The sequence below is a fragment of the Apus apus genome, chromosome 18, assembly GCF_020740795.1.
Source record: "Apus apus isolate bApuApu2 chromosome 18, bApuApu2.pri.cur, whole genome shotgun sequence".
NCBI lineage: Eukaryota > Metazoa > Chordata > Aves > Apodiformes > Apodidae > Apus > Apus apus.
The window spans coordinates 3344210-3357693 of record NC_067299.1 but is presented as its reverse complement, the minus strand read 5'-3'; the positions used below and the strand labels follow the sequence as shown (position 1 = coordinate 3357693).

Sequence of the window (13484 nt, the reverse complement as noted above, 5' to 3'; positions counted from 1 at the left end):
GCCAGCAGTGAGGGGGGCTGGAGGAGGCGCGGGGGATGCTGGGAGTTGTAGTCTGGCTTGGGGGGGGCGGGGGGCGGGCTCCCCGGCTCGGGATCCGCGGGTCCCTCGGGAGCGGCAGCGCCGGGTGGCGGGAGCGGCCGAAACTAGGAGAGAAAAGTATCCGCCCGGCAGAATGAGGGACTGAAAGACCGACATCGTCCCAGAGGTGCTGAGGGGCCCTCAGCCGGGCTGGGGGCCGCGGTGCTGGGAGCTCTTCGCGGGGAGCTGAGGGGAAGGACCCGTGCTCCCTCGGAACACGGGTTCTGAGCGAAGCCTTCCCCCTCGCTCTCTCTGCAGTTCTTCCACCATGAGGATGCAATACCTGCTCCCCACTCTGCTCTACCTCTCCCCGGTGCTGCTGGGGCCTGGCGGTGAGTGTTTGGCCGGCCTGTCCTGGGCCCACAGGGCCTCTCGGGCAGGGGCCAGGGCTGAGCTGGCAAGAGGTGGGAGAGGGCAGCTCTGCTGCTCCCCGGCCTGCCTCTCTGGGGAGACCTGTGCCTGGCTTCCCTTCAGCCCTGCTTTCACATGTTACCTTTGACTTGTTGTGCTCGTACAGACGGTGCTGTGCTGAGGCGCTGGGGAGGTGGAGCACTCACCTTGTGCTTCAACCTCAAGGAGCTGATTAAATGCCATCAGTGGTGTGGAATTTGATGAGCTGGGGAGCTCTCCTGCACTTCAATAACTTCTTAAGAACACTATATAATGTATGACAACAACAAAAAAAGGTGGCCAGGGCAACCTGTTTCTCCATTTCTGGTCTCCTTTTTATATAGCTCTTTCTTCTTCCTATACCTGACCAGCTTAGGGTTTTGATATCAGTTGTATGGGCACTTGGAATCTCTGCCTCTCTTAGAGCATGACGTGGTACAACATAGCTGGGTTGCTGTAAAGTGTACCCTTTAACAGAAAGATTTCAGAGCACTATAGTGAGGTGCTTATGGTTCCTGAAGTATTAAGATAGGAAATGTACACTCTCTCGAGCATCTGAATACTTGGTTTGAATTTGTGATCCAAGAAGCAATTTTAAACTAAATTTGGGGCATTTATGACTTCTACATTACTAGGATCACATCAAGAAACAAGTTGTGTGGCTTTGATGTATCCTGTAGCCTGCTCTTGGCATGAACTTTTGTTGCACTTCAAATATTTAAATAGCTTCCTTGTGACATGTTCAAATAAGTTATGTGCTTCTCCTTTTAAGTTGTTTAGTTGCCCTGAAATAGCCTGTACTTTCATTGCTGTTTATCATGCATCCTAATGTTAGCGATCTGACCCTGCAGGTACCAATGGACAGAATATCTATATCACAAAAGAAAGTAGGCAGCTCTGCTGAAGGAGCTATTCTTCATGTACAGTAACTGAAACTTATGTGGGTTTTTTTTTTTTGTTTGTTGATTGGGTTTCCCCCCCCCCAGATGGAATCATTGTCTTGTCTGTCCCTGAAGTGGTTTCACTAGAAAGTGGAAGTTCAACAAACGTCACTGTCTCTTTGAGGTAAAATCATGATTGCATCTTTACTTTCTCTTTGGAATGGGGGATGAACAAGTGGGTAGGGACTCAACTATATTCCTTTTTTTTATTTTAGATGGGGATTATGGTATATTATTGGGACTTTCCTGCAGACTCAGTTAATTGCTCATACAGAGTGAATCTCATGGGTGTGACTGGTCACTTCTAGACTCTTACACACTTAGTCCCAGTGTGGCCCAAGGTGGTGCATTATTCTCACAAACAGCCTCATATGGTTGGCCTCTGCCAGCATTCCATGCCATTTATGTAGGAAGTTGAGCAGGAAAAGGCGTTTTATACTGTCTGCCCTATGTCAGCTTTCTGAACTGTCTTCCATAAGTGAACTTACAGTTCCTCCATTTCCAAAAATATATGCTTAAGAGAAACTTGCATTTCCTAGGAGGATCACCCAAAAAAAATTTAGCTAGAAATTGCAAGTTCTGTTTGCTTGGTAAAGAAATGCAGCTACTCCAGAGAGATGGCTGATGCACCTCGGTCTTGTTTAACATGGGGTGTTGTTTATCCATGATTTTATTATATCAGCCTCTTCCCAGGAAATGATTGTTAAGCACATGCACCCCTTCCATCTGAGAGCTCAATGTCTTAGTAGAGGGAAGAGTCAGATGAAAATATTAGAGTTGTAATAAAGAAGAAAACAGCAAAGCATGGCTGCAACAGTCTAGAACTCCTGTTTTTGCAAAGGAAGATGTACTGGAAATTTGTTTATGGACAAGTACAGGCATTTGAAATTTATGATATTTTGAGTACTGGTGTGCAATTAAACCTCCGTGACAAATTCTCAGTAGAGTTCTCTGGGAAAGCTGTGCAGGACTGTGTCACTTGGAGGGTTTTTATTGGAGGGTTTTTTGGGTTTGTACATGTCCATCACTTCTGCCCCTCTTTCCCAGCAAAGGGTTAACAAGCACCAGGATAGGATTCTGGTGGCAATGACTTTGCTCTGCCACTTGTGTGGGGAAGAGGGAGGTAAATTGCAGCTGTGTGACTGTCTAGTGCCCATCACTAGTTCAGATAAAAGAAGCAGAAGGTGCTAACACACCTTGGTGCTGGTGTGGCTCTGGGTACTAGGCAGGTACTGTTGTGTATGGTCTGATCATTAACTTTGCCACAGCTGAGAGGATTTAGCAGATACTCTGCAGCCCTCAAGCAGACTTTGTCTAACTTGTTGTTCCTGCCTTCACAGGCCTCCACAAAATGAGACACTGGTGATAACTCTTAATATCACACACTCCTCAAAACACAGCACTATTGTTGAACTGCCTGCTGAAGTAAGTGACAGAGCAGACTTCTGACTTTATGCAAAACCTACTGCTAGTGTGGTCCAACTCTTCTCTTTCTTCCCTCCACTTTCCCTTACAGGTACAAGTGCCTGCAGGACACACTAAAGCAGACTTCCAGGTGAAAGCAGATGATGTTGGACAAGTAACAGTTTATCTTTATGCCATTAATTCCAATTTAACTGGGTGAGAAACTTTTTTTTTTCTAATTACTATCCTTCTTAAACTTTGTGGTAACTATTCCCTCATTATAGTTAAATAGTTAGTGGGACATGGGTGGTGTGTAGGGCAGTGAGATAATGTGGTGACCCTCCAGCAATCCCCAAGGTATTAAAATAAATACAGGCTATGGAAACAGAATGGTAGTCTTGGAATCTTAGATTTCATGACTAGATGGTTGTGAGTTCTTATGGCTCCTTGGTCTGGTTTTAATAACCCCTCCCAAAAATACCAAAACTACGTCAGCTTTTCTGATCCAGGAAGTATTTGGTTTAAATGCCCAGTGGAAGAGTGTGCTCCCAGTGCTAATAGCCTGATACAGCTGTGTGCCCACATCACTACCATAAGAGGTGGCTGTTCTGCTTTCTAGTTTGGGGAGCCCTCTTGGCACAGATGCCAGTCCCCCCTAACAGGAAAACAGTCTAGCAAGATGGAGGAAGCTGGATTGTGTTTGCTTGCTGCCCAGATGCTGCTGAGCAACAGGATACTCCTGTTTTACTTCCTCATTTCACTTCTGCTTTTAAGACTCAAAGCAAATGCAGAGGTAAGCACATGAAATGCTCGGCAGGACAGACGTGATCATGAGACTTTGCTGGCAGAAAATGAAAGGAGAAACTCTGCTCTTGCATAACAGACCTTGTGCTAAAAGTGAAAGCCATTAGCACAAGATATCTGTTTTGAAGATTCTCCCCCTTTGCTCAGCTCTCGTGTGACCTCACCTGGAGCACTGTGTCCAGTTCTGGAGTCCCCAGCATAAGAAGGACATGAAGCTCATGGAGAAAGTCCAGAGAAGGGCCACAAAGATGATACAAAGATGGGCTGGAGCACCTCTTCTATGAGGATGGCAGGCTGGGAGAGTTGGGGGTGTTCAGCCTGGAGAAGAGAAGGCTCTAGGGAGACCTTAGAGCACCTTCCAGTGCCTGAAGGGGCTCCAGGAAAGCTGGGGAGGGGCTGTTGACAAGGGCTTGTAGTGAGAGGACAAGGGGCAATGGATCAAAACTAGAAAAGGGGAGATTTAGGTTAGACATTAGGAGAAAATTCTTCAGTGTGAAGGTGATGAGACACTGGAACAGGTTGCCCAGGGAAGTTGTGGAAGCCCCATCCCTGGAAGTGCTCAAGGGCAGGTTGGATGGGGCTTGGAGCAACCTGGGCTGGTGGGAGGTGTCCCTGCAGGGGGGCTGGAAACTAGATCATCTTTAAGGTCCCTTCCAACTCAAACCATTCTATGATATGAATATATTATTTCCCTGGTAAAAGACTGGAAAGGAAACTGTGAGACAAGAAGGAGAGGTTGAGGGGAGGAGTGGGAGATGCCCTAAACATAACAAGGACACTGAAGAAGGGAAGCAACTCAGCTGAAACCAACTCTGAATCTTTAATGTCTTGTCTCAACACCTGGGCTCTGTTTTCTCTCTCAAAGCAGAACAAGACAAAATCTGCTGAAAAAAGTGTGAGCAGACAAATTAACTATGTCTCTTTTCCATTAATCATCAGACCTAGGATTCAATTTCAAGTTATTCATAGCATCATAGTGAGATATGCTGATGAGGTGATTGGCTGGATCTATTTCCTCGCCTGGTCTATCTCCTTTTATCCTCAACTCTTTGAGAACTGGCGACGAAAAAGGTAAAGAGACTTTTGAGATGTGTTTGCAAGTCACTTAAGCACTTCTGCAGATCACCTTCCTACCTTCAGTTACACCCATCTTGGTTATTGTGAATTAGCATAGAAAGGGGGGGGGGGGGTGGGCAGGGCAAACAAGGCAAAGATAAGGCTGAATAAATGCAGTTGCAGTGAGCTTTTATGCATGCAGGGCAAAGGAAAAAAGTGCATCTTGTAGACACAATCCTATGGTTTGGCATCCAATACTAATTTGTGATAGAGGAGACTCCCCCATTCCCTTTGGTGTCATGTTGTAAATAATTTGGCTGAGCCAATTGTGATGATCACCTTCAAAGATGACTTACCTGGTAAGCTGCTGATCAGTCAGCTCCTTGAAGTGTTGTCATTAGGCCAGCTCCCTCTAAGCTCAGGGATTGTAAGTGGCAACATTCTCATTCTGGCAAGGATGCACTCCTGCTTCTATGGATTCAGGCTGGAATGGATTTATCAGACTAGCTGAGCCCAGGGAGGGGTGAAGTTGGGACAGTGAAGGGAAGCAGGGACACAAACTTGTCAGTTCTCTGATGCATATTTATCAGACTTTTTTTTTCTCCCCTTCTCTAGTGTTGTTGGACTAAGCTTTGACTTCATAGCATTAAACCTTACTGGCTTCATAGCATACAGTGTGTTTAATGTTGGACTCTTCTGGATTCCCCTGATTAAGGTAAGCACAATGACCTCTTAATACTTGCTGGGGGTGGGTGGTATCTACAGGGATTTAAGGCATTTGTCTGGCTTTGGTTTCACTTACGTTTAGGAGGAATTCTTAGTCAGTTATCCCAGTGGGGTGAATCCTGTGGCTATCAATGATGTTTTCTTCAGCCTCCACGCAGTAGCTCTGACTCTCCTCATCATCGTTCAGTGCTGCATCTACGAGGTAAGTCCCAGTGCCGGGCTGCCCTATCGGCTCTGGCAGAGCTCCCTCTGCAGGACATCTCACCACTCACCGTCCCGTCCTTCGGGCTCCGGAATCCTCTTCGTGCCACCTCCCCTGGTCCTTCAAGAAGTCAGGCTTCACTATCCAGCTGCCTTTGTTTTTCCTGTGCCAGTAGCAACTCCAGTACACTTAGCTACTTCACCACATGGATGTTCTGAGCTTCTAAGTAAACTCCTTAGGGACTCAAAATAACAAAGGCAAACAGCCAAGTTCAGAAAGTTCCCAAACAGATCTCTAGCCAGCACATAGATTACACTCTACCCAGTACAAGTGCTGGTATGTATTTGACTGTTCACTCACTACTTGGAGCTGGGTCAGGTCCTGGAGGACTCCTTGCAATTCAGTCTTTAGCTTTTTTTCAGCTTTTCTCCTAAAACACCTGCAAAGGCCCTTTTATAATTCCCACCCTTTTCAGGTGAGACTGATTGTTATAGTCAGGTGGTTCTTCATTTGATTCCCATTGATTGTAGTCAGCTGGTTCCCTAATTCCCACTGTAAAACCCTCTGATCCAAACAGCCATTTTTCTCTAGATAGTAACTATTTGTCTTGGGGTGCTTCCTTTGGTGATGCTAAACCTGAAAGAGCTCATTTGTCACCACCACTAGGTGCACTAGTCTTTTCTAGTGAAGAATTAGAAGGCACCCATGAATATCTTACCATGATGGCATTAGGAGCCTTTTCCCTAATTGGCAACTGTTGATATCATCAGCCTGATCTCAGGAGATTGTTACAGTTGCAGCACTGATAATAGACATCGTAAATACTCAAAAATATTGTTTCCCACTTGCTCATGGACAATAGTGTTCCAAATGATGGATGTTGAATATTGCTCAGCAGCTTTTGCAAACCTACAGCTTAAAATTCCCACGTGATATGAGCCCACCTGGTGCAACAACAGGCTTGGTCTGTAACCTTCCCTAGTCCTGAGCATGTTGTGTATCTTACAGGGGATGTGTGACCTAGCTCATTCTAAGTCTGTCTGCATTTCTGTTTCAGAGAGCAGAACAGAAAGTATCCCCAGTTGTTGTTGGACTGCTGGCACTTGCCTGGATCTTCACATTTACAACACTGTTTCTTGCTGCAGCTGAGGAAATGACATGGCTACAGTTCTTGTTCTGCTTCTCTTACATCAAGTTAGCAGTCACGCTCATCAAATATTTTCCACAGGTAAATCTGCTTTCATGCCATCCTCCTGTCACCCTAAGCCTGCACTGCATGCTCTTCCAACTCTGACTAGACTAAACCAGCAATTTTTTAAGGCTTTTAGTGACAAAACAATATAGTTATACAGAAGGCTTCTTAAATGTTCCTCCCAGAAGGGCTTGCACATGACATGCTGACCAACCTCTTGTGCTCTCAGGCATACATGAACTTCCGTCGGAAGAGCACTGAGGGATGGAGCATTGGAAATGTGTTACTAGACTTCACTGGTGGAAGCTTCAGCCTTCTCCAGATGTTTCTGCAGTCATACAACAATGGTGAGGCTGGAGCTGAGGTGGGTGGGGGCCTTTCATAGAGGATTGGGAGAATTCTGCCACAAAGCAGGTATAAATCTGTAGGTCACCTTGAGAGAGGGATGTTTGTGTTACAGCATGGGAAGCTGTTCTTAGAGTAAGAGTAAAAAAAAAAAAAATCTGTTCATATTCCTTCAAGACAGAAAATTCAATAGTTATTCTGAAGAACCTACAGGAACAGTTATTAATTAGCCTTGTGTCAGCTGTACCCCATAGTCAGTGTTAAGCTAAGTACTCCAGGTAGTGAGCAGGAACTTCTCTAATACATACAGCATGACCTCCTAGTCTTGAGACAAGACACTTGAGGAATTGGTCTTAACTCTCTAATTTATTCTAACAGATCAGTGGAAGTTAATCTTTGGAGATCCAACCAAGTTTGGCCTGGGTGTCTTCTCCATCATCTTTGATATAGTTTTTATGGTCCAGCACTACTGCCTCTACAGGAGACGAGGGTATGAACCTTGTGAATAACAGGTGAAGACAAACTTTAAACTGAACTTGCCCCTACTCTGCCTGGGGGCTTTCAAGGTACCTCCTGCCACTTACCAGGAATACTGACTCTGATCTCTTGGTACTTTGATCCTCTCTGGTATGGAATACAAGCTGTTCCCTTGCCAACTGCTGACTTCCAGATGCCTTAAAGGACAGCAAGCCATCCAGCCACCACTTGCAAAGAGAAGACTCATGCCTGTTGAAGCTGCAAAGGCAGCTCAGCTGGAGTTGTCCAGGCAACATGTGCCTCTTCTTCTATTAACAACAGGAAAGAGAAAGACCAGAGGAGTGTCTTTCTGATGGGAAGTGAAGCACAAAGAACAGTTCTGGCTTCCAAAAACCTGAGATCATGTTTAAACATCCACTTAATGTCTTAATGTCATCACTGAAGACTGGATCTAAGTGCTGCTGTTGGCTGCTCAGACAGATCACAGTAGAACACCAATTGGGTGGGCTGTTAACAGCTGTAGTGGAACATAATAATGGAGTTGGTAGCAAATACACAACTGTGAAAACCTAAACTCTTTATTAAAAAAAAAATACTTGAGAAGCAGAAACTGAATTCTTATTTCACTGAAAGCTCTTGCAAAGGTGCTAAGACAAGTGCTCAGATTTACCTGGATACTTGTGGTGCACTAATTTCATTTTGCATAGTTCTACTGCCATGCTTTGAATCCCAGATGGTGGATGGTAAAGATTAAGGGTTTATCAAAGAGATTTTTAAGTGGCTCATATTAGTTAACAGCCCTATGATTAAAGCTTAAACATGTTTTTTTGTTCCTGAGCAGTTTCCTGACTACACATGGTACGTTCTAGGTAGAGAACTGAATTACTGAGGTTACTGAAGGTAAGCATTATACCCTTTAAAGGAACTAGAAGGAAATCCATGAACAATATTTGAATGTTCAAAAGCTAATGTGTCTTACTAGAAAACTAGAATCCATTTCCCTCCCTGCTAGAAAGGAGGTGAGGTTTGACAGCTCAGTAAGACTGCAAATACCCCCCAGTGAAACCAGACCTTACTAACCTCAGACTGTTGTGTTGACGTTGCCTCCAATCCACCAGCCTGAAGAAGGGCCAGCTGGAGGTGTTCAAGTGATCCAGCATTCTCAAGTGTGAGGAGAAACAGCTCAGGTAATCCAACCTTGTTTTATTGTGTGTAAAAATCAAGTGTAATAGCAGTACAAATAGCAGTGTATCATTATAGTAACAAAAATAACTTCAACTTGAAAGCCTTAAAATTTACCACTGAAATCTTAAGTTACAAAATTCAAAGGCAGTATTGGAGTAATTCCAGATATGAAAATGGTCATTAGGCATCTGCTGGTGTGTACAGAACAGTCTGAGATGCATTTATCACAACACAGGTACATGGCACAGCAGTAACATACTGAATAAGTTAGTCTGCCACCTCCTCGTGTTCTATTTACAACAGCTCACCTGAAGGCTGCCTAAGGAAAGTACAGGTCAGCTGAAGGGGATCAAGGACTCCAGTTTTTGGATAATTGTAAAGCTAGCTAATTAACAAACCACTAGGATGCTAGATAATCAACTTAGTGTTGCAGCAAAAATCTTAAATCCCGTGGCATGTTGATTTAAACAACTTAGTATCTTACCAGAAGTTTAAATTTGGTCAAGAGGCACTTTTGAAATTACTGGTATATTAATCTCTTCCATCCAATAAACCAGTGATTTAAGCAGAATCTTCTAGAAGCCAGGCCAGAATCCACCCTGCCCATTTCAGGTCTGATAGAAGTGGAATGAAGAAAGACTCTCCACTCCCCAGCAGCTCTTTTGGTAAGTTCAGCAAGTGTTTTCTTTCCTTGATTCAATTGATATTACAAATTACTTGGGAACAAGGAGAATTAATGTTTTACTCTGACAGTGAAATTGAACTGTAGTGTCTATGGATTGTACTTTGCAGGTATTGATCTAACACTGTCTTAGTTGTTTCTTGTCTGAAGAGGCTGCTTCGTGCAGGGAGTCTTTGCAGTAAACAGTAAATGCCCCAAACCCTTCAGCATTCTCCATCTATCTAGCACACAATGTGAGATTAGTACAGTGCTCCTCCCCACAGCAGTGTGCAACTCTTCATTCTTTCATTTGATAGCTTAGCAGGACAGGACAACTCACTTCTAAAGGCTTAAGCAGAGCAAATCCTCTTCTCTTCCATAGTAGAAACCACATTTCCTCTTAAAAGAGGAAGCTTTTGTGCTAGAGAAGGATCTTGTCCAAGTTAAGGCTTCTCCAGTTGCTTCCTTAGGCAACTAGGATTTGTCCTGTCCTCCTGAAAGCCATGTCTACAGTCAAGTCTTACCATGTACCTGCAGGGAAGACTTTAGAGAGGCACTCTTGCTGGGGGGACTAGAGTTTTACTACTGCCAGTTACACCAGAGAAAGAAAAAAAAAAAATATTAAAATAGTGTTTACCACAGTTAGGAACAGACACTCCTTCCCAGACAACCTGTTCAGGCATTTGCTCCCTTGCTCGATACCAGTCTGTGCATCTCCCTCCCCAACCCTTCCCCAACCTGCTGATGGATGGGTTAGGACATCATGGATTGTTGCACAGCCTTCTGCAGGGACTGCCTGGTCACCAGCAGCCTCACCACTTCTTCATTCCTTTTTGTCAGCCTCTTCCTAGCCTGGTCATGGGTCACCATTGTCATATCCCAGCCATTCACCTAGGGAAGAACCACAAGTGAGGCAGGTGCACAGACTGCAGGTGTGTCCTGTAACTGTTCTATCAGACTATGCAATAAATATGCTTAGGCCACAACTCAGTTTCTTTATAACCCCCCCATGTCCTGGAAATTGCAAAGAAAACAGTGTTTCCCCCAGCAGAAAATTCTCAGTAGTCTGCATCTGGCACTACTTTAGCACTTATCTTGGTGTTTACCTGCATGATCTTATCTCCAATCTGAAGTCCTGCAACTTCTGCTGGGCCACCTTCTGTCACCCTTGTTACATAGATGCCCTGGGAGAAAAATAATCAAGTGTTCATTTACTGGATATGGGAGCATGAAATACTCAGGGGCTGTTCTACTGACAGTGCAAAAATGCCCTGCAGTGTGTGATGAGATTCTAGTTTAAGACTGTGCAGTTAACTGTGCACCAGTTAAGACTGGTGGAGAACAGAAGAGGTGGTTGCAGGTGCCACCCTTGGCCCTTTGCAGAGGTGGCTGCTGCAGAAAACAGGGCAGCTGACCTTGTCAGTCTTGTCTTCAGAGAATGGATTCTGAGTAGGATCCTGATCAATGCCACCTCCAATGCTGAATCCCAGAATCAAATTGTCACCTTGGCGAAGCTTATGGATTTCAATTCTTTGCTGAAAAGAGACAGGGATAGAACAGCTGAGTACTGGGGTCCCTGGGAGGAACCTCCAATGTGTTTCAGGCACAGACATGTAAGCCCCAGGGGGCCTGTGTGTGTCAGGAGCCCCCCAGAGCAGGCTGCACCACAGCTTGGTGCTGACACGCTGCAGGAGGGCAGCACACAACTGACACCCAGGGTTTGCTGTCCCTCAGTCACACACAACCTTGGTGCTGACAGCAACTGGCTCTGCCCTGTTCCCAGCAGGACAGGAAGCCACCCACCAGCTCATGCCCTGATGCAGCCAAGCTCAGGGGCTACTCAGAGCTTCACCACTGCCCAGACAGACAAGGGGAAAACACTGAACATGGAGCAGGTCCCTTCAAGCCTGAGTCATGTCTAGATAAGTGGCAGCCACTCCTCTTGCTCTTTATCCAAGTGTCTTGTGTTCCTGCCCGGCCTTATCACTGGAAATAGCAACCTATTATTAGGATGGGTCTTTAGGATAAACGATCAACACTGTTGCAATCCAGGGGCAGGATCCTCGCGGGCTGGAGGCAGGACCTGAGGGGCTTCACCCACCACCTCAGCGCTGTGGAAGTGGCAGCCTGGGCAGTTCTGCAGCCAAGGGAAAAACCACGGTCTGAGCTGCAGTAACCGCCAGGCTGAAGGTTCCTCAGCTTGACCCAGCGGGATGTGTTCCCTGCTCCCTGCGGGGGGGCCGGACAGGATCACCTTCAGAGGTCCCTTCCCCCCCAGAGCGTTCCGGGCTTCTCCCGGTGCACCCGCAGCGCTCCGGCTCCGCCTGGATGCACCGGGGAAGCTGCCGCGGCCTCGGGACCCTCTGTCCCTGCAGAGCCGTACCCGGAGCGTTGTACCCGGGGGCAGGAACAGCCGCGCCCGCCTTTGCGCCGCCTGCGCATCCAGGTCAGGACCAGGCTCGGAGCCTCCGCTGAGCGGGCGCTTCCCCGACCGGGGCCGCCGGCAGCTCCGCTGACAGCCCGTTCCCTCTCTCCTCAAGGGCCGCGGGGTCCGTTCCCTCAGCCCCGCTCCCTCCCGGTTCCCCCACCCGGGAGCGGAGACGTTTGTGTGCGCGACCCCGGCCCAGCCCGCTCCCGGGGCCGGACCTGCCGCGGGCACCGACACCCGCGGGGCAGGGAGCGGCGACCGCGCCCTTCCTGCGCTCCCGGGCCGCGCCCGCGGCACCGCCTCCCGCTGACAGCCCGTGGGGCGCTGCCGGCCCCGTGCCCGCTCCCCGGCCCCCCCGGCCCCGCTCACCACCACGGCGGCCACCGGCTGCCCGGGCACGCAGGCCATGGCCCCGCCAACAAAGCGCCGCGCCCGGCCCCGCCCCCCGCCCCGCCAGCCAATCGGGAGCCGCCCCGCCCGCGGGCACCGGAAGCCGGAGCCCCTCTCCCGGCGGCCCCCGCGCCAAGATGCCTGACAGGAGCTTCCGGCGGGGGGGCTGGGCCGGGCCGGGCCCGCGGGGACGGGCGGGGAGCGCGGCGGGAGGGGCGGCCCGGCCGGGGCTCCCGCGGAGCGTGCGGCGCCTGCGCCCGCCTCAGGCCTGAGGGGCGGCCCGGCCGAGGGCCCCGCGGAGCGACGCGCCGCCGCGGCTGAGAGGTACGGGCCGGGGGGAGGCGGGAGGGCCGGGCGGGGCCGGGGAGGCCGCGGAGCCCCCGAGCGGAGCCGGGACCTGGGAACGCGCGGGGGGGGGGGGGGGGGGGGGGGGGCGGGCAGGCCCCGCTCGGGCGCGGCCCCACAGCCCGTGTCTCGTTCCGAGCAGCCCCGCCCGGCGCGGAGCCATGGCCGCCGTGCTGGCCAAGCGCGAGGGGCCGCAGTTCATCAGCGAGGCCGCCGTGCGGGGAAACGCCGCCATCCTGGACTATTGCCGGACCTCGGTCTCGGCCCTGTCGGGGGCCACGGCGGGGATCCTGGGCCTGACCGGCCTGCACGGCTTCGTCTTCTACTTCCTGGCGTCCGTCCTCCTCTCCGTGCTCCTGGTGCTCAAGGCCGGACGGCGGTGGAACAAGTACTTTAAATCCCGGCGGCCGCTCTTCACGGGGGGGCTGGTAGGAGGGCTCTTCACCTACGTCCTGTTCTGGACTTTCCTGTACGGGATGGTCCATGTCTACTGAGCCAGCCGGGAGCTGGGGCAGCTGCAGGGGCTCTCAATGAAGCAGAAGGACTGTTGCCAAAAAAACATCTGCCCAGCTGGGCCAGCTGAGCCTTGAAACCATCGTTCACTGCTTGTGTTGTTAACACTGTCAGTAAATTATGTCCGAGTACAAATAAATCAGTAGAACTGTTCTAATTAAACGGAATGTGAAACAGCACTTGGGTGCCTCCCATGGGTGTTTGGTGGCTAAGGGATGGTGTCTGGCCCTCGTTGCAGGCACAGCTGTTGGGGTTGGTTCCTGTAGTGCCTCATAGCCTGTGTTTTGGTTCAGACACACCAGCTACAGCCCCTGTCCCTGCACACAACTGCTGCTGAGCAGGGTGTG

At 49.1% G+C, this 13484-nt stretch overlaps 3 protein-coding genes across 3 annotated transcripts; 2 read left to right on the top strand and 1 right to left on the bottom strand.

Moving 5' to 3' along the window:
- The first annotated feature begins 79 nt into the window (after positions 1-79).
- On the top strand, positions 80-8225 carry CTNS (cystinosin, lysosomal cystine transporter). Its single transcript, XM_051636144.1, has 11 exons — positions 80-205; positions 337-410; positions 1455-1533; positions 2750-2834; positions 2926-3029; positions 4557-4688; positions 5289-5388; positions 5482-5601; positions 6659-6829; positions 7023-7140; positions 7517-8225. The coding sequence occupies exons 2-11, from the start codon at positions 347-349 to the stop codon at positions 7645-7647; spliced, it is 1104 nt and encodes a 367-aa protein (XP_051492104.1). The 5' UTR covers positions 80-205; positions 337-346; the 3' UTR covers positions 7648-8225.
- Positions 8226-8798: 573 nt separating this feature from the next.
- TAX1BP3 (Tax1 binding protein 3) lies at positions 8799-12331 on the bottom strand. Its single transcript, XM_051636160.1, has 4 exons — positions 12259-12331; positions 10877-10996; positions 10568-10645; positions 8799-10352 (listed from the first exon to the last, which is right to left on the bottom strand). The coding sequence occupies exons 1-4, from the start codon at positions 12295-12297 to the stop codon at positions 10215-10217; spliced, it is 375 nt and encodes a 124-aa protein (XP_051492120.1). The 5' UTR covers positions 12298-12331; the 3' UTR covers positions 8799-10214.
- A 79-nt stretch (positions 12332-12410) lies between these two features.
- On the top strand, positions 12411-13316 carry EMC6 (ER membrane protein complex subunit 6). Its single transcript, XM_051636161.1, has 2 exons — positions 12411-12603; positions 12767-13316. Exon 2 carries the CDS (start codon positions 12786-12788, stop codon positions 13116-13118), a length of 333 nt encoding a protein of 110 aa, XP_051492121.1. The 5' UTR covers positions 12411-12603; positions 12767-12785; the 3' UTR covers positions 13119-13316.
- The last annotated feature ends 168 nt before the right edge of the window (positions 13317-13484 follow it).

What these genes read in the sequence shown, in the direction of transcription:
- CTNS (XM_051636144.1), top strand. Translation starts at nt 347, where the DNA reads ATGAGGATGCAATACCTGCTCCCCACTCTGCTCTACCTCTCCCCGGTG. An exon ending in GAGAACTGGCGACGAAAAAG is followed by an intron (nt 4,689 to 5,288) that starts GTAAAGAGACTT and finishes CCCCTTCTCTAG; the next exon opens with TGTTGTTGGACTAAGCTTTG. An exon ending in TTCAGTGCTGCATCTACGAG is followed by an intron (nt 5,602 to 6,658) that starts GTAAGTCCCAGT and finishes TTTCTGTTTCAG; the next exon opens with AGAGCAGAACAGAAAGTATC.
- TAX1BP3 (XM_051636160.1), bottom strand. Translation starts at nt 12,297, where the DNA reads ATGGCCTGCGTGCCCGGGCAGCCGGTGGCCGCCGTGGTG. An exon ending in AGCCGGTGGCCGCCGTGGTG is followed by an intron (nt 10,997 to 12,258) that starts GTGAGCGGGGCC and finishes GTCTCTTTTCAG; the next exon opens with CAAAGAATTGAAATCCATAA. An exon ending in TTGGAGATAAGATCATGCAG is followed by an intron (nt 10,353 to 10,567) that starts GTAAACACCAAG and finishes GTTCTTCCCTAG; the next exon opens with GTGAATGGCTGGGATATGAC.
- EMC6 (XM_051636161.1), top strand. Translation starts at nt 12,786, where the DNA reads ATGGCCGCCGTGCTGGCCAAGCGCGAGGGGCCGCAGTTCATCAGCGAG.